At 40.6% G+C, this 25464-nt stretch overlaps 1 protein-coding gene across 2 annotated transcripts in view; it reads right to left on the bottom strand.

Annotated features, from left to right (window-relative positions):
• Nucleotides 1-25464, bottom strand: part of CARM1 (coactivator associated arginine methyltransferase 1) — a 52092-nt gene that overhangs the window by 20753 nt on the left and 5875 nt on the right. For both annotated transcript variants that reach the window (XM_056822746.1, XM_056822745.1), the window contains exons 2-5: nt 5630-5755; nt 4935-5041; nt 3926-4030; nt 757-867 (exon numbers count right to left, since the gene is read on the bottom strand). In XM_056822746.1, coding sequence (XP_056678724.1) covers nt 757-867; nt 3926-4030; nt 4935-5041; nt 5630-5755 — 449 coding nt within the window. The remainder of the gene's footprint in view (nt 1-756; nt 868-3925; nt 4031-4934; nt 5042-5629; nt 5756-25464) is intronic.

Genomic DNA, 25464 nt, shown 5'->3' on the forward strand with positions numbered 1-25464 from the left:
GCTCCTAATACAATGACAATAAAATAATCTGTGGCCACGGAACCATAGGATTTATAGTTAAGGCCCCTTAGAACTTATCTAGCTTAGGTTCTTCATGTTAGAGGTGAAGAAACTGAAAATCAGATATATTAAGTGACTTGCTTGAAGTCAGGTGGGTATAATAAATAGCAGAGTCAGACTCTGAATCAACATCATTCTTCTGTCTCCAAATCCTTTGTTCTAGTCATTACATTAGAGCTTCTTCTTTTCCCATAGAAGTGGATGGCATTTCTCACTAATGACCCTAGAACATAGTTAAGAGGCAGAGAAGTTTGCCTAATGATTTTTTTCTTGCCTTCCATCTTAGAATCAATACTGTGTATTGGTTCCAAGGCAGAAGATCAGTAAAGGGCTAGGCAATGAGGATTAAGTGACTTGTCCAGGGTCACACAGTCAGGAAGTGTCTGAGACTAGATTTGAACCCAGGACCCACCTGTTTCTAGGACTAGATCTCAATTCATTATGTCACCTAGCTCTTCCCTACTTACTGATTTCATGGTAGATAAATCAAAGCAGCAAGAACTGAATTTCCCAAGATCACAGAGAAAGCCAGGATTTAGCCTTGGCCCTCCCAATATTACCTGAGAATAAGCCAGTTCTTGGTGCTCCCCAGAAAGCCCCACTCACCCTCTGGACCACAGCCTCTGAAGGCTATGCATGCTGCCACAGAGTAGGGGGGTGAGGGTGTCTGGGGTCTTGGCCATGGGGCCCACTGACCTCAGCATGCTGAGCCATGGTACTTGCTTCCACTGCATAGACTTTTCTTGCTCCTGCCTGAGCAGCAAAAAAAGACAGGATCCCCGAGCCACAGCCCACATCTAAGACAATCTGGGAAAGGAGAAAGAGTCACTGTCAGTCATGAAAAACAATGGAAAGACAACCAGAATATCCCTCCCCATTCCACTCACAACCCTGAGAACTTTCTGTTTCCTCTAACCCAGCACTAGTGATTTGTAAGAGATGCTTTAAGAGGAGAGGGCAAGCATGAGATTTTATGTTAGCAGATTGATGATGTACCTCTGACTCTTACGGTCAAGACAATAAAGTGGTGTGCAGGGTTACACATCTAAAATACATATTCTCCAAAAAACTAAGTTTGACCTTGAAGTGGATTACCAAGTCTCTCCCTGTTTCTAGATAAGCAGATTGAATGTGTTACTATGATATAAATGATTGCAAATGCACAGAATATGGATCCCTATCCCACAATATTCCCCAAGAAGTCTTGAGTCTTCAAGGCAAAAACCTCTTCCCTTAACATTTCTTTCTTTTTATCCTTAAAATGTCCCAATGCTTGAATAATACTCTCTGGGGACAAGATACGTTCCTCTTTCCTAGAAATATTGTTCACTTTGGTTGTGAAACAATTGTTCAAGGTGAGATGAGGAAGGATGCATGTAGATTCTAATAGGAAATGGACTTATTTCTCTTCTACATATCATATTACTGATTACATATTTCCCAGTTAAGGGCCTGATGCTACAGGACGGGCCTACCACTGGCCTGCCATACTATAGAAAGACTATGAGAATCCTGGATCTAGTTTTCACACTGTTTTCTAGTACCGGGCTGATATGATGTCATAAGAAAACCACTGATATGTTAATATTAATTTTCTCCATCAGGACAGTAGGCATTTAATAAATAGTTGAAGTTCTCTTGAAGGGCTCATCTTGACTGTCAGATTTTTAAAAGTGTTATTCTATAGAAATTTCATTTTGCAGATGCCACCTCTAAATTTTAACAATGAGATCCTCAAGCTGCTCTGACAGAAACTGAGCTTCTATAATAAGGAGGGTACTTTTCTAACTATATTCTGCCCTGGTTATACATCTAGAGAATTATGCTTAGTTCTAGATACCATATTTCAGAAAGAATATTGACAAATTGGGGCTCATCCAAAAAAAGGACACACAGGATGGGGGTTATTTAAGGAAACCTATTTGGCTGAGAGAAAAAAGATTGGGGTATAGGGGAAGGACAGGCAGGCACGGAAAATAACCCCTGTCCTTATGTATTTTAAGGACTGTCCTATAGAACAGATAACAGTTGTTCTGCTTAGCTTTAGAATGCAGAACTAGGAACAATGACAAGGAGTGGCAGAGTCAGATTTTGGCCACTGAAAGGAAAAATGGTCAATGGAAGGCTTCAAGCAGGAGCCAAAATGACCACTAACTGGTAGGAATTTTGTAGAGAAGATTTCTGTTCAGGTATGGGCTGGACTAGGTGACTTCTAAGGTCACTTTCAATGCTGAGATTATGTAGTTTCATTTTTTTGCCTTCTTACTGGATTTTCAGCAAGAGGGTGATGCAATGAACTCTACAGAAAACCACAAACAATTTCATCCTACAAAGAGAAAGGCTCCTACAAAACAGGTAAATATGCCCCAGAGGTTTCTTCTCTGTTTGCTTCAGAAAGGTGATTATCTAGCTTCCTGATATTTCCTGAAATCATGGATTATGTGGAAGGATGTCCTTGAACAAAGAGCTGGGGTCCCTGCACCCCTCCCCCTCCAGGGTTCTGACTAAATACTCATTCCTGAAAATTCACAAAACCCAGTAACAGACCTACAGCCTCTGAGAAAGGGTAAAGGAGGGGAGAAAAGGACAGGAAAAGTGAAAGGTAAGAAGGGTGGATATGGAAATGTGATTAGCATCCTGGTCACTAATCAAAGTCACAAAAGAATCACAAAGATATCACAAAGAGCTGTGATTTACTGAAACAGACACAAATGAGAAATCAGTAATGCAATGCTGAAAAGGGTTAGGGACAGAATACCAGCCTCAGGCTGGCAGAGGCCACTCAGGCAGGACTTTCTCTGGTGTCCTTCAGGATGAGATGCACATCCAAAGATACCTTTCTAGGACATGGCAAAGACCTGAGTTTGTGTTTTTCTTTCTAGAAGAAAAGCCAATTGTTAGGTTTAGAACTTAGAAGGATGGGCTCACCTTATGCTTAGTATGTGGTACAAACTAATTTATTAATAATGATAAGCCTGGGATGACAACCAAGAACACATGAGGATCGCTAAAGCAAATAGGCTGGATCCCACTGCCCAGATAGCTTACACGCACTTAAAAATTACCTATCTAAGGAAAGGAGATGAATCCTGTAGCTAGTGGGGTGCAATGTGGTTTTCCATAAACAATAAGTATACCCCATTAGTTGCTCCAAATTGGTCATATTATCAAATGTAAGTAAAGATCACATCAGTAGCACCTCTCATTCTAATTAGCTTAGCCACAGAGAGCTGGGGCTCTCGCCTGTGAAAATCCTTGCACAGAAATCACTGGACAAAGGTGGGTTCAGTATTAGTATCGCATCCCAGAAAAGTAAGAGAGAGCTTCAGTAGTGGGCACAGGGAATTTAAAGAGCCTAACCTAGCCAGCAGAAAAGGGTGGGAGGGTTTTAGATGGAAGACAGTTCAAACATCAGCTGTTTGATTTAGCTACTTCTCCTAGGCCAGATACACAGTGTCAACATAAACACCACAGGAAACAGACCCCAGGGAGGCTTCTGTGGAGCTCATGCTGGTCTCACAAAGACATTTAAAAACAAATCAGCACTGATGGTTTGGGAGGGGGGTGAGGATGAAAGAGGGATGAGCTCCTCATGGATGAAATTTAGCGAGAGTGAAAGATAAAAATGGCCAGATGGGAAAATTCTTGAATGTAACTTTATCACCCTTTATTCTTGCCCAAATAGTCTCCCTATTCCTTCTTTCCCTTCTAGCTTCAGCTTTGCCAGACAGTTGATTCTTTCACATATATAAATTTGGCTGGGATTATCTAGCCCCTTTATAGCAGTGGTCAGTTTTAACACAACAGATGGTTCAGGTTTTATTCCAGAGCTAACCCCTGGCTGTGGCCAGAGTGAATTTCTCACCTTGTCTTTAAAATCACTATGGTTCTGCAGGATTGCCCTTTGATACGTGCCTGTTCGTACATAATCTTGCATCATATTCTGTTGCTGTGACAGGTAGCCATAGAACTACAAAACACAATATACAGCATTGTGACTAGAAGATGTGTGAATAAAAGGAAAAAAGAATGACTACATAGCCAGCCTTAACACTCTGAAAACCAACTCAACAAACCTTCATTCAAATTCCCAGCAGCAATGGCCAGGGTTGAAAAAGCATGAGCATAATTTCTCAGAAAATCATGTTGGAGGCCAAGGCTGAACCAACCCTCTTAACAAACAAGGTGGTCACTGCAACTAAATATAACTGGATGTCAGTGTCAATGCCTCTAACATATCTTAGGCCACAAGGGAAAAAGGAGGGGAAAAGCAACAGCTTTATTCCTTAAATCAGGAGGTTGGTAAGCATACTATAAGAATATAACTAGAGAATCTGGGATTAGAAAGGGCCCCCTTTTCTAAATTCTCCAGGGCCTGGTTTCTATTTAGAACCAGTATACTTTTAAAAAGAAAATGGATTTATCATAATATGGGTTCTGCTTTCAGAGAACCCGAGAATACCAAAAGAGTCAAGAATAATTATATGGGATTATGACAATGAACTAAAGCCCTAAACTTGAAGTTAAATGTCTTACTGCAAAACTGATTAGTAAACAGACATAAGAGTTTCCAGTTTTAGAACTGCTGGGACTAAACATATCAATTCCTGAAAGTTTTGCTATTAATCATAAACCCATCCTAATTCACAAGGAAGGGTTTTGTGACTGAAGAAAACTGAGTGCTCAGTAACACCAAATGCTTATCAAAGATTCCTGTCAGAGTGGGAGAACTACACAGAAACAGCCAAAGACTAAATGACTGTCCTCTATGGTGATCCAGTTTCAAATGAGCAGAACCTTTTCTACCTTCCTAACACTCATCTTTGGCCTCCCTTTGGAGGTCACAGGAGGATCTTGCCAGGTGAAAAACATACCTGGAAGTACTGCACAGCAGAGGATTCTTCTGTCCGCTCACTGAAGACAGAGCGCTCTAAGTTGTGACCTCGACAGGTTTTCAGAATATTGTAGAATGAACAGAAATCTGAAAGAAGAAGCAAAAACTTCATATAAAAAAGAAGTCAGCATTTGGGAAATGGTAATACAAACTGAGAAAGTGCAATGGCATGTCAAAGAACCAAAACATGTGAAGGTTCCTAGCAAAGGAAAGGAAAAAAATCTTCCAATAGATCACTAGTTGTGAAAAAAGATAATATCCATTAGATTCTGGAAAATTGTTGGCCACAGAATAAACAAATTTTCACATCCACAGATATGATTTAAAAGAAAAATCACAATTCCACATATATGAAATCCTACATATATAACAGAACCATTCACTGTACTCTTCTTTCTTTGAAGTAAAAATGGGAGATATTTGACAAAATACCTAACAGAAGACAGCTGGAGAAAAACAAATGGCTGTCTCAGGAGTGGAAGTCTCTAATGGGGGTAGTCACTGCCCTTCAAGGTGAGACACTAGTGACACTAAGGGGCAAAGGACTCAGAACAGAGCGCTAAGAGGAAGAGGGTACTGCTAGTCTCTCCAAATCCAGTAAAATCTTGAAGCAAAGATTTGCAAAGGAATTGCTCCTGCTTGGCCCCTTCCTGGGGTAGGCAGTGAGGGACATACCATTAGGTGTGGCAAATTGTATAAGGACGCTGTTACATCCCAGGGTGATGATGAAGGACTGCTTTCCAACTCGGCTGCATTCTGTTTCTCTGGACACGGAGCACTTAAACACACAAACATCTTCATCTGGAAAGAATGAAAAGTGTTGGACTTAGCTCCTCATTCAAAATTGATGGCCTGATAGTTCTTGCCTCCCTATGCTTGCCCTCGGCAGCCCCCCACCCCACCCCCGCCCTGGAATGCCCTCCACCCTCTCCTAAATCCTACTTATCATGGAAGGCCTAACTCAAGCTGCAACTGCTCACAAATGCCTACCCTGACCACCTTCTGCCCATTACACACATTTTAGCCCTCTACTTTCTGGGAGATCTGTTTCATGTGTGTTGTCTTATCTCTCAACTAGCCTGTAAGGGACCTACCCAACGGTAAATCCCTGGTATTTCTTTGGTATCATCCACAGTGCCTCCTTCACCCATTGGGCCAAGCAGAATAGATGCTCAACTGGTCATCATAGATTGTTGCACTTTATTCTCATTGTGCCAAGTGAAGTGTCGAGAGCAATGATACTGGAAATGAAGGTCTTATACTTTGGTTCACTGTGAAGCCTGGAGTAAATCCATTCTCCCTTTGTATTTTAATTTCCTCACCTGAATAATGAGAATGGGGGGAGGGAGGAGAGCTGCTTGTCCTTTACAGGATGACCCTAAAACTAAATCAGTGACTATGGGCAAAGTGTTTCAAAGGAAAGTGTGTGGATCATTAGGAGGCTGGTGCACAGACATAATCAACTACAAAAAAAAAAAGGGTAGTGTGATATGTAGGAAATGAAGGGCCAGCTGTGACCCCAGGGCTTGTTTCCTTCCTTATTCCAAGTTCTGTCTCTCAAACACACTGCCTGTGTGACCATGGTAAAGTCTCTTATCCTCTCAATGCCCTGGAGAAATTCTCAAAAACTGAAGTTACTGTATTGTTGCCAGTATGCACCTGTGGAAGGAGTATTTCACACCTGTGGTTCCTCATATAAGATAAATGACAAGATTTTCAACATCATTATTACTGAGCTCCTGAACCTTTTCAGCTAGTGGGACCCTGCTCCTAGTTTGGAAGAGTAGCTGAGATCTCTGTGGATTCAAGATTCTTCCTCACACCTGATCCCAAATCAGGAAAGTCAATATGTCCGGCCTCTTCCAGGATAAAGGAAGATAGAACTGCTCTGTATCACTGGAACCACTATAAGGGGAAGGCCAAAGCATATGGTGCTTTCAAAAGGCAGTCTTACTTATCCCAAAATATTTATAGCTGCGCTCTTTGTGGTGGCAAAGAATTGGAAAATGAGAGGATGTCCTTCAATTGGGGAATGGCTGAACAAATTGTTGTATATGTTGGTGATGGACTACTATTGTGCTCAAAGGAATAATAAAGTGGAGGAATTCCATGGAGACTGGAACAACCTCCAGGAATTGATGCAGAGTGAGAGGAGCAGAACCAGGAGAACATTGTACACAGAGATGGATACACTGTGGTATAACCGAATGTAATGGACTTCTCTACTAGCAGCAATGAAAATGATCCAGGACAATTCTGAGGGGCTTATGAGAAAGAACACTATCCACGTTCATAGGAAGAACTGTGGGAGCAGAAACCCAGAAGGAAAACAACTGCTTGATCACAAGGATCAATGGGGACAGGATTGGGGGATGTAGACTCTAAATGATCCCCTAGTGCAAATATTAATGGAATGGAAATGGAGCTTGATCAATGACACATGTAAAACCTCCCATAGGGCAGGGAAAGAACATGAATCTTGTAACCATGGAAAAATATTCTAAATTAATTAAATAAAAATTTTCAAAAATAAAAAAGGCAGTCTTACGTGAGGAAAGGCAACTCTATCGCCCACCTCAGGGATGGAAGGCTGTGGAGGGAGCATAGAACAATTTATGCCAGTGGGAGCAAGAGAATAGTGTTTTACAAATATCTCAACTGATTCTCATAACAATCCTGGGCGATAGGCTCTATTCCTATTCTTATTTTTCTGATGAGGAAAGAAGGCAGAAAGAGGTTAAATGATTTGCCCAGAGTCACACAACTAGTTAAGTGAGGCTGAATTTGGACTCAGGGCTGCCTAACTCCAGGTTAAGAACTCTTATCTATTAGACACCACCTCAATGCCTTCCAGGTCCTTTGATAAATTAGCCTGAGTCACATTCCTTCTTTTCTGGAGGAGTACCCAAAGAGATTAAGACCAATGCATCAGCATCACATCCACTGCTGGATATGAATGATAATACCTTATTGCAGGCTAAAGGAACTTGCTCATGACTGATTATTAACTCCTGCCCAAACAAAGGTGAGATGAGTTGGCCCATCACTTTTAATTTGCCATTCAGCAATCTGTGGAATCCTATAGGACTCTGGGATCCTCTCCTCCCACTGCATCCCATAGCGGTACTGGTATCAAACTGTATCCAAACTCACCAGGAACATGATAAAAAAAAAAGGCAATAACCAATACTCTACCTCTAAGGTCTCAATATGGTGGTAGCCTTGGTGCTTTTGGCAGTTGAGGGGGAAGCTTCCCTGGCTCTAAGTAACCAGAAAAAAACAGGCCTTGGGCCAATATTCTGGTCAAACCTTACTCAACTGCATTACTGTGAAAATCAAAGTTTTCTATGGCAAAGAAAAGCAGTGATTTTTTTTTAGAGTCCAAGATGGCTAGCTTCACTCAAAGCTTCAATCATGCTCACTTCTATGCCTAAAATATACAATAAATAGTACTCTCAGCTATTTGTGCCTAACACATAGGTGCTAAATAAATGTTTATTGATTGATTGATAATTAAGGTACCAGGATGATCAGGATCTGAGTGTTAACCAGAAAAAAACTTCCTTATTTCAATCATTCTAATACAAGTAATAAATTTATCTAGTTTCTATGAAACTACATGAATCAGACTGGGGAGGGCCAGGCTCAAATATCACCATGCCCCAACCAATGTCCTTCTCAACAGTGTAAGTTTCCTGAGGGAATTGTCTTTGTATTCCCTCCTTCTTCCTAATATATTTAATAAAGGCTCTAAATTTAAATTGAAAACCATCATTACTACATTATAACCAAACTCTACTACAAAATCACAAAACTATGTAACAAAAAACCACTGTAGCATCATCTGACTGACAGCCAGTGTATAATATTTATAACATTGTTCCAATGAAACTAATGGCTCCTGTAACATTGTATGTCCTAATAGCATGTGTTCATAGAACCAACTAATGATGTTAGGGTTATGCCTTCCATCTGCAGAACATTTCATCATTTTCAAAGCACTTTCAATTAAAGGTTGCCCCAAAACTCTTAAGGCAGTATTAAACTTCAGTACTTTGGGAGCACATGAGACAGGTAGGAAAGATGATTATCCTCATTTTAGAGAGGAAAAAAGCTGCGGCTCAGACAACATTAAGTGACCTGGGGCCAGACAACCACCAAGCATAACAAAAGGAAGTTGAAGCAGATATGCCCATGGCACCTCAGTAGCTCCAAATCATGATCAAAGGCAAGTTCAGTGGCTGCTTGCAAAAACCTGGCAGGAGGTAAGGAGGCCTGGTGGGAGGGCGTTCTGAGAACCATTCTGGAGCAAGAATTCACAAGGTTAAGCTGTTGCAGTTATTATAGACTGTTCTGTATTTGGTCTGTCCCTTCTCCCATTGCCCTCAGGGGCTGATAACCATGTTACTCGATCAAAGTAATTATGTTACTCAACCAGTCAAACTAGAGTTCGGGTACTTCAATATTAAAAAAACCAAGTCTGTAGGTTCTTCGGAAGGTCTCAAACAACATGGAAAGCACAATGCCAAACTTCAGAAAATACGCCTCTGGCACCTGCCACTAACATGTATGCATAGTTCTTGTACTCAAGCTCAGGTCCCCAAGCTTGTACAGTACACTGCTTAACAAACATGTGGAACCAAAAGAATTCCTGAGGTTCAAACATCCCATTTTCAGATATCTGATTTCAGAAAACAGGAGAGCTCAGAGGAAGGGGGAGGACAGTTGGGGAAGGTATCTGTTTAACCAGAAGGAACAACCAAAGTGCATTTTGATAAGTGATAGAGAAATTTTTCCCATTTATAGAGTAATGCCTTTCACAACTCTCTCCTGCAACTTCTCAGGGACACTGTTCACAAAGAGATTGTATACAACCCACTAAACTTGTCCATCCCAAATCCCTTCAGCTCCCTGGAGCACCAAGTCTGAAAAGCAAGAATTCTGTTTTCCCGTGGAGACATGGTAAGGAGAAGACTGTGGGTGAGGTCATTTCACAAGCAAAGAAATTGAGGCACAAAGAGTCCAGTGTCTTCCTTTTTCTTCTGTTTCTTTCCCCAGCCCTGTGACTTGCCTGTAGTAAGAACTTCATAAATGCCCTAAATTAAAGGCAGCTAAGTGGCACAGTGCATAGAGACCTGGGTTCAAAATTGTTCTCAGACATTTCCTAGCTGTTTAACTGTCAAGGCAAGTCACTTAACCCTGACTGCACAGCCTTTACTACTCTTCTGTCACCTAGGAAGCAGCTAGGTGATTCAGTGATTTGAGAGCCAGGTCTAGAGACAGTAGGTTCTGGGTTCAAATATGACCTCAAGACACTTCCTAGCCTCTCCTGCCTTGAACCAATATACACAGTACTGATTCTAAGACAGAAGATAAGGGTTTTTAAACTAAACATAATCCCTTTCTCCCTCCCACCCTTTATCAGAGCTAATCAATGCTGAAGCCAGAAGATGAAAGGCCAGACATTTGATTCCAAATGTAGTGCCCCTCTACTATACCATGCTACCATTGAAACTGAAGGCCAAAGGGAATGAATGTGATGTTTCTCACTATGCCTTTCCATCTTCCATACTTCCTGAGACAGGATGTAGTAATTCAAGAAGGGTCCATAGGAATAAGGCTGAAAAGAAGAGCAAGGCTCAAAAATGGTCTGAAGGAATCATTAAAGTAAATGAATCAAATGAAATGCTCTTTTTTTATGAACTTATTTTCTCTGAGAAGGAACCATACTTGACAAATGGGTAGAAGAAGAATGAAGAAAGAAGAGTTGCTATTCTAAAAGCCATTTTTAGGGTCTCACCTTTCTAGCAGGAAAAATACTAAAGATGTCATATAAAACAGAACTAAAGCTATTTATCATAGACTTATAGAGGAAAAAAACCTCTAGTTCAAATATGAAGCATCTTATTAGGTATCTTACCACCAGGAAATAAAATCAAAATATCACCTTCCAGAAGAAAATACTCCCTAACTAAAAATAAAGATGAGTCTTTCCCCAAAGTCACTAAAATGCCAAGTCTGACAAAAGTTGAGTTGCCAGGGTGTTTACTTCTAGATCAGACTCCTTTAAAAGAGACTTGCCTAAGGTCACAGGGCTATTAAATGGAGGAGCTTCATCCTTTTTCCACTATGACCACAGAGCCAGGCCATTTCCTGACTCAGAAGCATGCTGCAATCTTTTTCAGTGTCTCACAAAGAATCCTTATACCTCAACAGTACCAACCAGGCCTCCCTATTTGGTTCATTTGGTCTACTCTCACTCTGGTGTGATTGAACTTCCTAATGTTTCTATTTAGTGGAGAGAAGGAACAAGAATTCTAGAATCTTAAAAGGACATTGGTCCTTCCTTTGCTTACTGGCAGATCTGTACTTGAACACTTCAAATTATCTTTCCTACTTAAGAAGTATCAGGGATCAAGATCACATGTAATACTCAGTGGAACTGCGCATCAGCTACAAGAAGGGCAGGGGGAGAGGAGGAATAGAATATGATTTTTTAAACCAAGGAATGTTTGAAATTGAAATAAAAATAAATTAAAATTTTAAAAAAAAGTATCAGGGAAAGGCAGCTCCACCAAGAATCCTGGATAAAGCCCTTTACTCTCTACAGGGATTAGTTTCTAAACTTGAATTTCTTTTGTTATAATATTTTGGTTCTATCCTTAGTAAAGATGGAGAACAGACAGACTGAGAGAAGGCCTTTTTTTAATAAAATTAGAAATTATTAAATTGCTTCCGGTGTTCTCTTTTCTAGAGTAAGTAATTTTATTTCCCATAGCCCTTCTATTAGATGCCCTTTTGCAACAAGTTTATCATTTGTTTCTTTCATCAGAATTCTCTTCCAGGTTCTCTAAACTTTTTAACTGTGACATTCAGGGAATGAACAAAAGTATTTTAAGAAGACTTTAAGAAGCATGAATGTCAGGCTAATACAATGTATATGGGTTGGTTAGTTTTGTGTTTATTTAAAAAAAAAAGTAGCAAACTAGCAGTCTAGTAAATTGTGATCATCTATAGATTGAGTAGAACATCGATATTCCTTTCCCTTCTGCTATTGCTTAGCTAATCAATTAACTGTAACTGTAGTTTTCCTCCTTCAATATAGTAGGCCTCTAACCACACAAAAACACAAGACTACTCCTTTCTGATGTTCCACCTAGTCCATTCTTTTACACTTTCTGACAGTCTTCGAAAGCCAACTTTACCCAGAAGGGGCCAGCAGACAGTGTTAGCAGAAGTAGCTAATGCTGATGGATACAAGAGAGTAACCAGAGGAGAGGGAAGAGTGGTTCACTAATGTCACTCTGGAGCCTCAGTGGAGGATGGGATTAGAGACCTTGATCCTAAACCTTATGATTAGTGCTACTTTTATGAGGCTTGGAAAACAAAACCCATTTCTCATCCCCTAGTCATCACCTCTACCTTCACTTCAGTACCTTCCTCCAGTTCAAAGAAATGACCCCACCCTGTAATTTAAAGGCTTTTTGCAAACATTACCAAGGTACCATAATACTAAGGATATCCCAGGTGGGGCAGCACCTGTCAGGAACAAAGTGCCACTGAATTCAGGAACACTGATCCTTGTGGCAAGACAAGAGTCCCTAAATCTTGGGCAATTTTTTTCAACAGATGGGACAGAGTGGGAACCAGAGATCATAGGAGCTGAATTGGTATAATTTTTGTTGCAGCTCCAAGCGCCTACAAAGGGGACCTCGGATGGCTCAGGATCCTTGGCCTTGGCTAAGCCCAGGCTAAAAACCTTCTGGCCACAAAAGTACTGTTCTCACACTGCCATTCATCTTTCTGAGCCCCTGGGGCCAGGAGGAACTCTGGAAGCCTTGGCTGCCATTCTTCACCCACTCACTCTAAGCTAGAGGAAGACAAAGGGGAAATAAAAGCATCTGTCAGAATCTGTATATATGGTGCTAGGCTGGGCATTCTACAAATTAAACAGCAGCTGCCCTTTCCCTCCATAAACCCATACTGTATGATGCAAAAAACAAAACAAATGAAAAAAAAATGGAAAGAGCAAAAATATCTACCCCCGCCACATGTAGCTAACTTTAAACTACAGGCAGGTCTAGTCTTTGGCAGCATCCTCCCAAGGAATATTTCTATCCCAGGTTCTAAACAAGTCTATCACTATTTGCTAGAAAAGCTGCATCCTGAAGACAAAGAGCACTGACACACTTCCATAGCCTGAGCAGAGGAATAAAGGGTCCTACAGGCTCTACACTCTTAGTGTTAAATCCAAAATTTAAATAAAAAAAAAGATAGATTTCTACCCCATAATTGACTGAGAATCCAGGTTTCTGGCATAATTAAAGAGAAAAATATGTTCTTTGTACAGAAATTCATGACTTCAAGAAAGTATCCAGATGAGTTAGTAAACAGTATGTTTGTAATAGTTCTAATTAAAAAAGAGTAATAGTGGTCACAGGAACTGTTTAGACACTGATGAAACGTGACGTTTACACCAGGAGTTCTTAACCTTTTCTGGTGACTCAGGCCCTTTATTAAGATTATGGACCCTTTCTTCAGAATGTTTTTAAATGCATAAAATAAAATACTTAGGATTACAAAGGAAAACACTTATACTCAAAATGTAGTTATAAAACATTTTTAATAACATAGACACCAGTATAAGAACATCTGGACTGAACATATATTTAAAATACATCTCAATCTCCTAGCAAAGCTGAGAAGAGATGGAATCATCCCCATATTAAACCCAGAATGTGTTCAGTTGTTACTAGGTCAGCAGTAAGGGCAGATCTAAGTGCAGCATTTGACAGTCTTTCAAGCTACTCTTATGGAAACCACCACAAGGTGTTGGATGTAGGTCCCTTACAATTAGGGGGATTTTGATTGGCTGGTCAGACCTAAGAAGCTAAGCTTATCATGCTTTGACATCATTTGGAGGTTTGCAGTGAGTGGCCCAAGAAACGGTTCCATATAACATTCTTATTAACTGCTTAAAGGCAAAATTCAGATATTTAGAGCTGGAAGGGCCCTTAAAAGTCAATGTAATCATTTTAGGCATGACAGATTGTTTATTAAATTTGTTAATGACAAAACTAGAAGAGATGGTTGACACAGATGACAAAGTCAGGATTCAAATGGTCTATGGACTGGAAATAGGAGGGAAAGCAGTCTCACATTTAGGCTCAAAGAAAAAACTTCCCAAGTATATGAAAGAGGAACTATGGTTAGAGAACATGTGTGGAAAATGTGATGTGAAAAAGTTCTATAGTGGATTACAAAGTCATCAACTTGATAGGGAAGCCAAGAAAACCAAAGCATACTTGAATTGAGAATGATGGTATCTAGGATTGGGGAGGTAGCAGTCCTGCTGTCTGTCTTAAGACAGACTGCTTGTTTTCAGTCTGGGGCATCACATATTAAGGACACTGATAAACTAGATAGGGTATGTGTTCAGGGAGACAAGTGGGATAACAAAAGGACTCTAATTTATTCCACATGAGGATTTACTGAAGGAACTAAGGAGTTCTAGCCTGGAGCAAGGAGACAGGATAGTTGTCTTCAAGGATTTGAAATTAATTTTCTGGAAGGCCAATTAGATTTGTTTAGCCTGTTCCAGAGGACAGACAGAGAGCAATGAGTGGAAGTTAAAAAGAGGTTGATTTTAGCTAGCCATAATCAAAAACTTGCAAACAATGAAAGCCCTAAGTGGTCTGGGCAGCCCCAATTGCTTAGAGGGTGGGTTCTCCAGCACTGGAGGTCTTCAAGTAAAGAAAGGTTAGGATGATCAAGTATTCATTTTGAGGGGATTCCCATTCACTTCCACCTGGGATTCTGTCCTTCAGACTTGTAATACAAATCAATTCAAGATAGAGAAGAACAATAGCTCAATCTGCATTTCTGAAACTAAAATTTAATAAATCAGCTAGATATTTCAGGAGGTCAGAGTTCAGCACAGAAGGGAGCTCAGCAGGAGGTATCTTCTAAAAATGCCTGGCTCAGAAAAAAAAAAAGAATCTAAGAAAGAAAAATCAAATTGAAGTCTAAAGCTACAAACAGGGCTAAATACAGCAAGTGTTTCAGAAGCTTTTTGGCTTAGACTTAGGGAAAGGGAATTGGAATATTGTTTTAAATTTGAGTTACTCAGAAAAAAAAGATAAAAAAGAAAGACTAAAAATCTAGTTAAAAAATTTTTTTTTTGTAAAGCACACAATTCAATCACCAAACCATGTCTCCCAGCTTCTAGGCAGCAAGGTGCTGGCAAGGAAAGCTATTAAATGCAAATTTTTCCCATCCATGGTAATCAGGCTGTCAGGCTGGGCCCCCTACTTCTTTGTCAGTGATAAAAGGGATGGCAGATGTGCTGGGGCTTCCAGAGACACTGAATGAACAGAAAGCTTGGCGAATAATTCAGAGAAAAAGAAGTCCTCCTAATCCCCACCCCCACCAATCCCTCAAACCACTATAACACACCACTAGATTCCAATTCCATATTACATCATATGCCAGGAAGGTTCTTCCAGTCCATACTCCCTTCCCATACTCCCAGTAACCATACTCTCTTAGATTTCCTAAAGGAGAGGCTTTTTTTTTGGGGGGGGGGAGGATTTTCTCTTTATTCTAGGAGAGATTAAACACATTAACAATACTAGCCTCTGTGCCACTGAAAGTAACACTCCAAAGCTGCTCTAATGAGGTACTTCTCCTGAGACACAGAGCTACCTTGGTCTTCTTAGGTGCCTCAGGACCCAATGGCCTCCTCTCAGGGAACACACCAGAAAATACCCAGGCTAGCCACAGTTATTCTTAGACCTTAAAAAGCCTATATCTTAATTATCTGTCTCACTTGGTCTATCAATAGTCCAGAATTTCAAAAGGCAAATGTGGGATTGTGGAGGAAATGATGCTCTGAATATGAATCAGTCAGAGAAGAGTCCCAAATATCAATCATAACTGGACCCTGGGGAATTTTTATAAATTAATGCAAGTAAACTTTTCTACCCAGAACCCTTCCCCTTGTCCTACTTTGCAAAAACCCAGAAGTCATGACCTCCTCAATTTTCTCACATACTTTCAGGGCAACTGGTCTACAGATAGGTAAGGGTTCATGTATTTGTGGTGCCTTCATATATTTGATGAGAAAGGACAGGAAGATAGATAACAGCCAAGCATGAAGCTAGCTGGGAGAAAACTAAGGGAGAGAGAACTCTTTTCCCCAAGAGGCAAGCCCCATTGCTATCAGCCCTTGGCAGAATTACCTCAATGTCCCTGGTTATCAAAGGCAACTCCCAGGGCAGTGATCTCTAGCTTTTTCCCGCCTTTGTGTGGAAGATACTGGATCTCTACTATTCAGTCAGCATCATAGAAACTTAAATCTAATTAGAGTAACCATATTTTGTGAACCAAAAATTAGGACACCCAGTCTAATAAAGAAGATTCCTTCTGCAAAGCTTGGTAAAAATATATTTCTTTTCCTTGAGAGGGGTCTGAGGCTAAAAAGTTGAGAAATAATTCTTCAAACCATGGGGCAACTACTGATGCAAAACTCAGTTTTAGGAAGAAGGCAAAAGGCTTGAAAAAAGGCTGAATACTACCAACCTATTGTGGAGTATTGAAAGACCTGGAAGGTATATATACTCCTGCCCAGAACAGAAGGAAACAAATCTATCTTGGGCCAAGTGCCACACTGTAAATTGGTTTATAATGTTTGTAATCTCTAGGGAACTGGATCCCATCTTTTCCCACCAAGCAGAACATTATTTATAAGAATTCCTTTTCTTTCCTGGAGACAGACACCAATCCATATACCAGTCTTTTCTTTTGAAACATATATATTTGGTGCTAGCCATACCAGATATGTTGCTACTAATATTAACCAGATGCCCAATACCCATTGCTTACTCAAGGGGTGGCAAATTAGAAATCCAACCCAGGCAGAACTCCTACTCTAGCCTGTCTAAAGGCCAGAAAATGGGAATATTGGCTTTAATCAAAGGATAGCAAAGAAAGGAGCTGACAGGAAGCCCTGGTCAGCACAGAACTGAGTGCTCCATGCTAGGAGGGGAGAAGGGGATACATAGTAGACACTTGCTAAATATTTAGTAAATGAAATGAGATGATCTCTAAGGTTCCTTCCAGCTCTAAATTCCTTGAAACTTATGATTGATGGATACAAAGTAGTATATCAGTCTCTTTCCTTCAAAGAACTTAAAATTTAGTTGGGGGGAAAAGAACTCCCACATACAAATAGAGTTCAAAAGACAGGGTTTTATAGGAATTCTGAGGGTGCAAGTGGATAATCGGGGGAAGCTTCACAGAAGATTTAGGAGTTGAGCCAAGTCCTGAAGGTTGCACAAAAAGTATGCATGTAGAGAAGAAGATATTCCAGGAAGAAAGAGGGAAGGAAATAAACATTTATATAGTGCCTACCTAACATAAGTATGTTACACATATCTCATTTGAAAAACTGGCATTAGCAAGTATACAGAAGCAGAATATGTCCAAAGCAGTTAAGAGTGCTGCCAATCTGGTGGTGGACCAGTGGCAGAGCAGGAAAACAGCAGAAAGGGTAGGAAGCGCAAGTCTATGGAGAGCCAAGTTAAAAAGTAGGGACTTTATTCCATGGACAATAATTTGGAGGGAAGAGAGAGGAAAAAAAGGTAAGAAGTTATAGGATAGTTCAAGAACAGAAAATATTTCCACAGGCAGTATGGCAAAGCAGATATAGATTTTTCCAAGTCAAGCCCTGTATTTACTAAAGAGAATTTTTGACTGTTAATCTATAGAGAAGTATTTGTCTTCACCTCTGATCTGGACTTCACCCATCCCTCCAGTTAGATCTGGGTTCACCACAACATGAGGCATCTCCAGGAACCAACAGCCAACATAATAGTTGTTAAAGGCTTCCTGAACTTGACCCTCTCCCTTATCATCTCTCCATTATCATGGAGGTAGTTCTTCTCAAAGTTCCACCAGGAAAGAAATGACTCCAGATGTTGTCCACTAAATAGAAATTCTACTTAATAACATACTGGAATAAGCCTGAAGTCTTTCAAAAAGGGTTTCTTCATAGTAAGAACCTTAAGACAAAGAAAATTCCTATTTAAACCTGGAATAAGTTTGTAAAAACAAGTGCAAAAAAAACAGCTTCGTGACTTTCAATGGATCTCAAATCTCTGGGGTAGGCTCAAAGCCTTTCAGGCCCCTCCCTCTTATGTTTAGGTCTTCCCATAAGTCTTTCAGATTAGGGTAGACAAGACATGTTAGACGGACTGTCTACCTGACATGCTTGAGGTCTTCCTATGGTCCTTTTCTTATCTTGCAGATAGATCCTAATGCAGCATTCATTTCATTCTTGCCACATGGCTAGCCTACCACCTTTTGGATCTTTTTTAAAAATAGATATGGGTTTCATCTGTGGAAGCATTCTTTTCAAAATCTTCCTTTTTACTTCCTCTTGAAATATTAAGAAATATTTTCTCTAAAGCCCTTTCCAAACTCTTGGGGAAAATCACTTAGAAAGGTAAATGACAGTTTGAGGACAAAAAGGCCTTTCCTAAGGTGAATGGATTAAAAGGCAATCTCCACTCTTTGCCCCCAGAAGAGTTTAACCATGGATCTATGCATGGAAAGTGCCTCCTGCACTCAAGGGGAGACATTCTCAAATCCTATTCAATTTAGATTCTTTATACAGATCTCTAATAAGTTGATTGATTCCTTGAGAGGAGGAAAGGACTGGGATGACAATATAGTTGTTCAACTTCTGGAATATTAATGCAGGACTGTAATTTATATATTACATGATCATTTCCTTGTTCATGATTCTTCTAAATGTTCTCTGAAATCATAGGGAAGAGAGGCATGTCAGAGGGCATGAGAGAACTATGCCAGTTTGGATACCTCTCCATGTTAGAAATGGCTTGGGTATAGGTTAACGTCAAATTCACCAGAATTGCTTCTAGTAGACTTGAGCCTAAATGGAACAACAAAAGATCAATTTCTATTTTTCTTTGACAGCTGTGTTGAGAATGATGAGTGAAAAAGCTCCTCCCACTCCATGTGGATCAGGAGTATTCTGTGACTACTAGTCATAGTGATCCACTTAGGCAGTATCACTCACACAGGGTCCTACAGCCAGTTGTTGGTCCTTCATTTCTGAACAGGCCCAACAAAAGCGTCAATGTCTAGGCTTGTGAATGAATTGGATTTAAATGAGGCAGAGCTACACAAAGTCTTAGGCCCTACTTTCTCTTCCACAGTTACTGAAATATAGGAAAAAGACAAAAGTTAGGATGCCTGGCAATAGCTGGGGATGCAGTGGATGACCATGGCATCTTTTGGCTGACCAAGCTCAAGGTTCTCCATAGCACCTGCTTCAGCAGCTTTATGCCTACTGGAACAAACTGTTCTCATGTGCCCATTCTACCCGGTGAAATGGTCACATGCTTGGGGTAGACACTCTCCTAATTCACTGATGGGTCTGAGGCAGACTGTTTATGCTCAAGCTGATTTCGTTTGTCTTCAGAGATGATATGCCAGGCTGTGGACACTGCTCAGGCTACAGCTTCTAGAGCCCCAGGCCAAAGTTAGGTGAAAGATGGCTAAGCAGCCCTGAAGGACAGGTAAGTCCTCACACCAGAAGTTCCAGTCCTCCCTGAATGCTTCATACACCTTACAGCCAGGATAGATCAGATGCAGGACTTACACCAGTGTTTTCCTTCCTACTCTACAGGATCTCCTATATGCTCAGCTTTACTTCTTTGTCATACATGTCCCTGATTAAGTCCTCTATATTATTGCTCATGTGCACATCACTGTAATATGCTACAGCCTATATTTAACTATACTATGTCTTCCCTATGATGACCCCACAAACAAGAAAATTATCATGATACCCATAGAATTTCCAGGTTTGAAAAGCACTTAACATATATTATTTCATAAAGAATATGTTATCCTATTTTTTCTTTAAACCCTCACCTTCCATCTTGGAATCAATACTGTATTGGCTCCAAGGCAGAAGAGTGGTAAGGGCTAGGCAATGGGGGCTAAGCGACCTGCCCAGGGTCACACAGCTGGGAAGTGTCTGAGGCCACATTTGAACCCAGGACCTCCCGTCTCTAGGCCTGGTTCTCAATCCACTGAGCTAGGCAGCTGCCCAGTTATCCTATTTTTAAAAAGCTGCAAAGAGGTTATTGAAGTGCCCAAGACCAATATGTTTAAAGGAAGAAAATCCTTAATCCAGAATACAATAAGACTATACCTCACTTTGGGGGAAATAGGCAGACAGACTGCATATATTCCATTAGACATGCCTGTTGTTTGCAGCAAAATTTTCAACTCCTTCAAATTAAAAAAAAAAGAAGAAAAGAAATGCAGTTTTAAGTATTTATAAAGTCCAGAAATATCTGCAGTAAGATAGGGAAGAGTTTATTAGCACCTCTAGTTTTCAGAGGGTAGGTCTAAGACATATCGAAATTAAGGAATAAAATCGAGGGTAAATGTGACAAAGATGAGTTTGAAACTGTTTCCTTCTTGGATTCTGTGGGGAAAATAAAAGGAGCTCTCTGGAATGTCTCCTCCTGAGTCTTAAACAAGATAATCAGTGTCAATGTGAATTCTGGATGCCCCAAGTTTGCCCATTTCCCTTACTTTAAGGGAAGTCCCAAAGTGACCGTCTTAGACTGAATAAGGGATCTCCCAGCACCCATTAAGTGTCCTGAATAAGAATAATAGAAATGCTCAATAGGGGGCAGCTGGGTGGCTCAGTGGATTGAGAGCCAGGCCTAGAGATGGGAGGTCCTGGGTTCAAATCTAATTTCAGATACTTTCTAGCTGTGAGACCCTGGGAAAGTCACTTCACCCCCATTCCCTAGCCCTTACTGCTCTTCTGCCTTGGAACCAATACCCAGTATTGATTCCAAGACAAAAGGTAAGGGTTTAAAAAAAAATGCCTGATCACACTTTTAGTCTTAGAAGTTTCTTTCCCCCACAGTATCAGAGATCCATTCTCAAGAAGACCAACACCAGTTTGGAACCATCCTTTTAGTATCCATTGTAATAGACCACTCCCTGATACCCCAGCCTCTGGCTACAGCCTCTTTCCCAAGCCTGCTAACCCAGTTAGGGTATGTTTGATTAATTATTATTCCCCAAAAGGTATATAAGATCCCTATTCTATTATTCTTTGGAGAGTCATCTAGCAAGGTGATCCTCTCAGAGATACAGTTCCCAGAGTCCCAGAGCCCCTTGACTCTATCTCTTTCCTGATTAAAGACTGGGTTTTATGGACTACTTTAGTGATTCTGTATTTTTCCAGGTTGATATTAGTCTGTCCTGATAAATCATAACAATTCCACTGTAAAAATCATAAGAACATCTTCCCTCCCTGCCCCACTGCATTACAACATTGATTTGTCATGTTCCCCTGGCAGTTACTTACCCAAAAAATTATATAACTGAATATATTGTAGGTGGACGTTTATACATAAAGTGGAATACATATACTAATATACATGTAACAAATCCAACTGAAATGAATACCAAATATGAGAACAAAACTTAGCCAGCAATTTTCACACACAAAGCTCAACCTTGTTCTTTTCTTTCTTTTTTTTTAAGACAGTGAATAATGCATAGAACTCAGGTCTTTCCAGAGTCTCAGGAGGAATACCTTTAGCTAGATTCAAATCTGTGCCTTTTATCCTGAAGGCCTGCTCTTCCTCTGGCCTCAGTAGCAATAAGACAGACCAAAGGAAAAAAAGATACTGGCCAGCTCATAGAAGTCATCTATGGGAGGGGATTGGGGGGGGGGGGGCGGCAGCAGCTTTCCCCTCCCTTTCCATAAAGTAACTTGGGGGAAACTGGGTAGCTCAGTGGATTGAGAGCCAGGCCTAAAAGTGGGAGGTCCTGGGTTCAAATGTGGCCTCAGACACTTCCTAGCTATGTGACCCTGGATAAGTCATTTAACCCCCACTACTTAACCCTTACCACTCTTCTGCCTTGGAACCAATATATAGTATTGATTTCAAGATGGAAGGTAAGGGTTTAATAAAAAAAAAAAAGTCATCCACAGAAAGAGGAATCAAGCAACCGGCCTACCAGTATCACCTCAACATCTACAACTGTCCTTCAATAGAACTCCAACTGTGTCTCTCAACCAAGAGAAGAACAGTAATTTAAAATATTTAAACACACCCACACAATACTTGAACATAAAAATGGACTCAGGGGATCTCAGGAATAGTTATTGTCAGTTCTTTTGGCAATTGAATTTCAATGCCTATTCAGTATACTCATTCAATACAAATCTGCCAAATCAGTAAAGTTAATCAGAAGTAAACTGATTTTTGGAGATAAAAAGTAGCTAGAGAACAGTCCACAAGAGTCTGGACATCCCCCAGCTCCAGCCGACCAGTACAATAGGAGTCTGAGAGGATAAAGAGATAAGGAGAAGGACCACCCTTTTCACTGTGGCCAGCTCATTTAATTACCTATTTAAAAAGCAAAACAAAACTCTTACCTTCTGTCTTAGAGCAATACTAAGGTTTAGTTCCAAAGCAGAAAAGTGGCAAGGGCTAAGCAACTGGAGTTAAATAACTAAAGTCAAGTTTGAACCAAAGTCCCTCTGAGGATTTCACAAAGATATTCCCATAAAATGAGAACTAAAGTGGATAACACCTTGGCTAAAGGAAATGATCCAGAATGCCCTAGCAGGGCACAGAGACCTAAGCATCTGCACATATCTCAAGTAATAAAGATTATCACAGCCAGTATAGGAGGGCAATAAATAAATAGAAGTAAATGTGGTTTCCCCTGGGAAACATGCTGGAGAAAAAAAGAATCACTTCTTCAAACATTGGCTGTTTGAGGTATCTTAGAAAGTCATGAAAACTGGATCTTAGTCCCAGCTCTGCCATTATTAATGTGTGTGACTTTGGGCAAGCAATTCAATTTCTCTGGGCCTCCATTTCTTCCTCTGTAAAAATGACATGACTAAAGGGGCAGTTAGGTGGCTCAGTGGATTGAGAGCCAGACCTAGAGATGGGAGGTCCTGGGTTCAAATGGGGCCTCAGACACTTCCTAGCTATGTGACCCTGAGCAAGTCACTTGACCCCCATTGCCTTACCACTCTTATGCCCTGGAACCAATACACAGTATTGATTCTAAGACAGAAGGTAAGAGTTTAAAAAAAAATGCCATGACTGAAGAACCTTGACATGGTTGAACAAATTTCTAAGGTGCCTTCCAGTGCTCAAAATTGTAGACCTGGGTCCTATGTATGCCACATTCCCTTTCTCACTCATCTTCACTGTAGAACCAGTATTCCATTCATTAGAAAGTTCACAAAGACAGAAGCAACCCATTGTGACAAGGGCAAAGAAAGGGTGAATCTATATTCTGATTAAAGACAATTCACCTTGGTCATAATTGCTGATATCCCTTCAAACTGGAAACTTTTGTGACTAGAAGATGTCTGCCTTCTCACCAGTAGGTTAAATTACTTTTAAAAAGTAATAACTTTGGTTTCACTACCTGGAACACTGCTAGTGTTCCACATACTTACCCTCCTGGATCACCAAGAGATCACAGAACAGTATGTTCAGAGACCAAACACGGAGAAGAATGGTACAAAGAAATCTCTACTCCAAGCAAGACAATGCAGCTGACCAGATTAGCCAAATCAACTGGAGCAAATAACTTCTTCCCAGCCTCAGGGAAACTGTTATACCTAAAGATATCTACAGCAGTTAATCGGGTGGGGCAAACCACAGGCACAAAGCAACAGAGTAACTTCAAAAGACTCAAGTTCCCCACCCACTCCCATCCTTGGGAAGAGCAAGGAGAAAGTCACAAATACCCAGGAAAGAGAAACAAGAACTCTTCAGCTCTCATTATCAAACATCTTGGAATTCAGAGGCAGCCCAGAGAGTAGGAACAACTTCAGCAGGAACCTCCCAGGAATAATGCACCCAAGAATAATCCCAAACTGCCTCCACCCAAGCCTCATGTCACCAGCTTTCACTCTTTGTAGTAGAATAGAATTATTCTTTATTGGGATTGGGACTTTTCTATAGGAATCTCTCTCATGTGGCCTCCTTTCGATACTCATCCTACCATTTCTCAAGTCTCAAAGGTAAAGATGTTTATGCCTTGCTCTCCTCTCAAACAATCCTGAGCCTGTTCACTTAGCTCCTTTCTTTCTGCCTTCAAACACAAAGAAATCTCCTTTATCTTGGCTGAAAAAATTACATTCCTTTGACACTGCTGTCCTTCTCAAGTTACCTTCCTTCAACAAACTTTTGTAGCTGCAAAGAAAAGCCTACCCCTGACACCTCTATTTCCTATCCATTCTCTCCTTAATTCTCTATTACTGGGCTTCTAACCACTCTACTGAAACTACCCTTGAGGTCACTACTGATTTCATCACCAAATCCCATGCCCTTTCCCCAGTCTTGGAATGAGAGAGATTTGACCAAATTATGCCTCAAGATCAGATTAGCTAGTCCAAACCATACAGGAAAGGACTGGGGGGGAGGGGAGGTTAAAGGGCCTAGCTGACACAGTGGATAATTGGGTACCTGGCCTGGACTCAAATCTGGCCTCAGACACTTCCTAGTAGTGAGACCCTGGGCAAGTCACTTAATTCCACCTGCCAAACCCTTAGTGCCCCTTTGCCTTTAGAATCAATACTTAATAGTGATGCTAGGACAGAAGGTAAAGGTTTGGTTGGGGAAAGACTTGACAAGGTGATGTCCAGCCTCTGTTTGAATGAACATTTCTAAAGAGGAGGAAACCATCTCTTCTTCTCAAGGGAAGCCAGTCTGATTTGGTGTTCTAATCTTAGGAAGTTTCTACTGATAGCAAGCGTAAATTTGTCTCTTTGAACTTCCCCTCCCCACTATGGGGTTTACCTTCTATGTCACATGGATGTCTTCTGTCCCCAAAAGAATCAGGACAATAATTATGCCACCTGTATCTTTTCCCTTTGTATAACTCCAAAGTCCTGGGGAAAGTACTAGGATATATTGCTATCTGTTAAATAAATGAGACTACAAAAGAATCTGGATTCAAATAATGGCATAAGTGTGTCTATAAAGACCTAAGAGGATAGGTTTTTTAAAGGCTATTTTTTTGTGTGTGGATCCAGACTCTTTCATGCCCTTTGAATGTCTGGGCCAACTGCAGATTACTTAAAGAACCTCCAGAATACATCTATGCTAGCCATAGGGGAAGAAAAGAAAAGAAAGTAACCCAGGCATCTCCAGAAGGAGTGAAGTTTCCAGAGTTAAGGAGCTGCCATTAAACAAAAGCACAGTATGAGGTCCTCAAACACAGAGACATCCACCAGGGAATCACTAATGACCAGCTGGTACTACTAAATAGACTGAGGGTAGGAGGGGGGGGGGGTGCAGTGGAATTGACATAGTAGAGTAAGGGAAAACTGTAAGTCACTTGAAAAAGTCTCAAACTATAACAGTCAAAAAAGAAGCAAAACTGCACACATGGGGAAGTTTTCCTTTTGCTTC

This window comes from Monodelphis domestica, chromosome 3 (assembly GCF_027887165.1).
Source record: "Monodelphis domestica isolate mMonDom1 chromosome 3, mMonDom1.pri, whole genome shotgun sequence".
In the NCBI taxonomy this organism is placed as follows: domain Eukaryota; kingdom Metazoa; phylum Chordata; class Mammalia; order Didelphimorphia; family Didelphidae; genus Monodelphis; species Monodelphis domestica.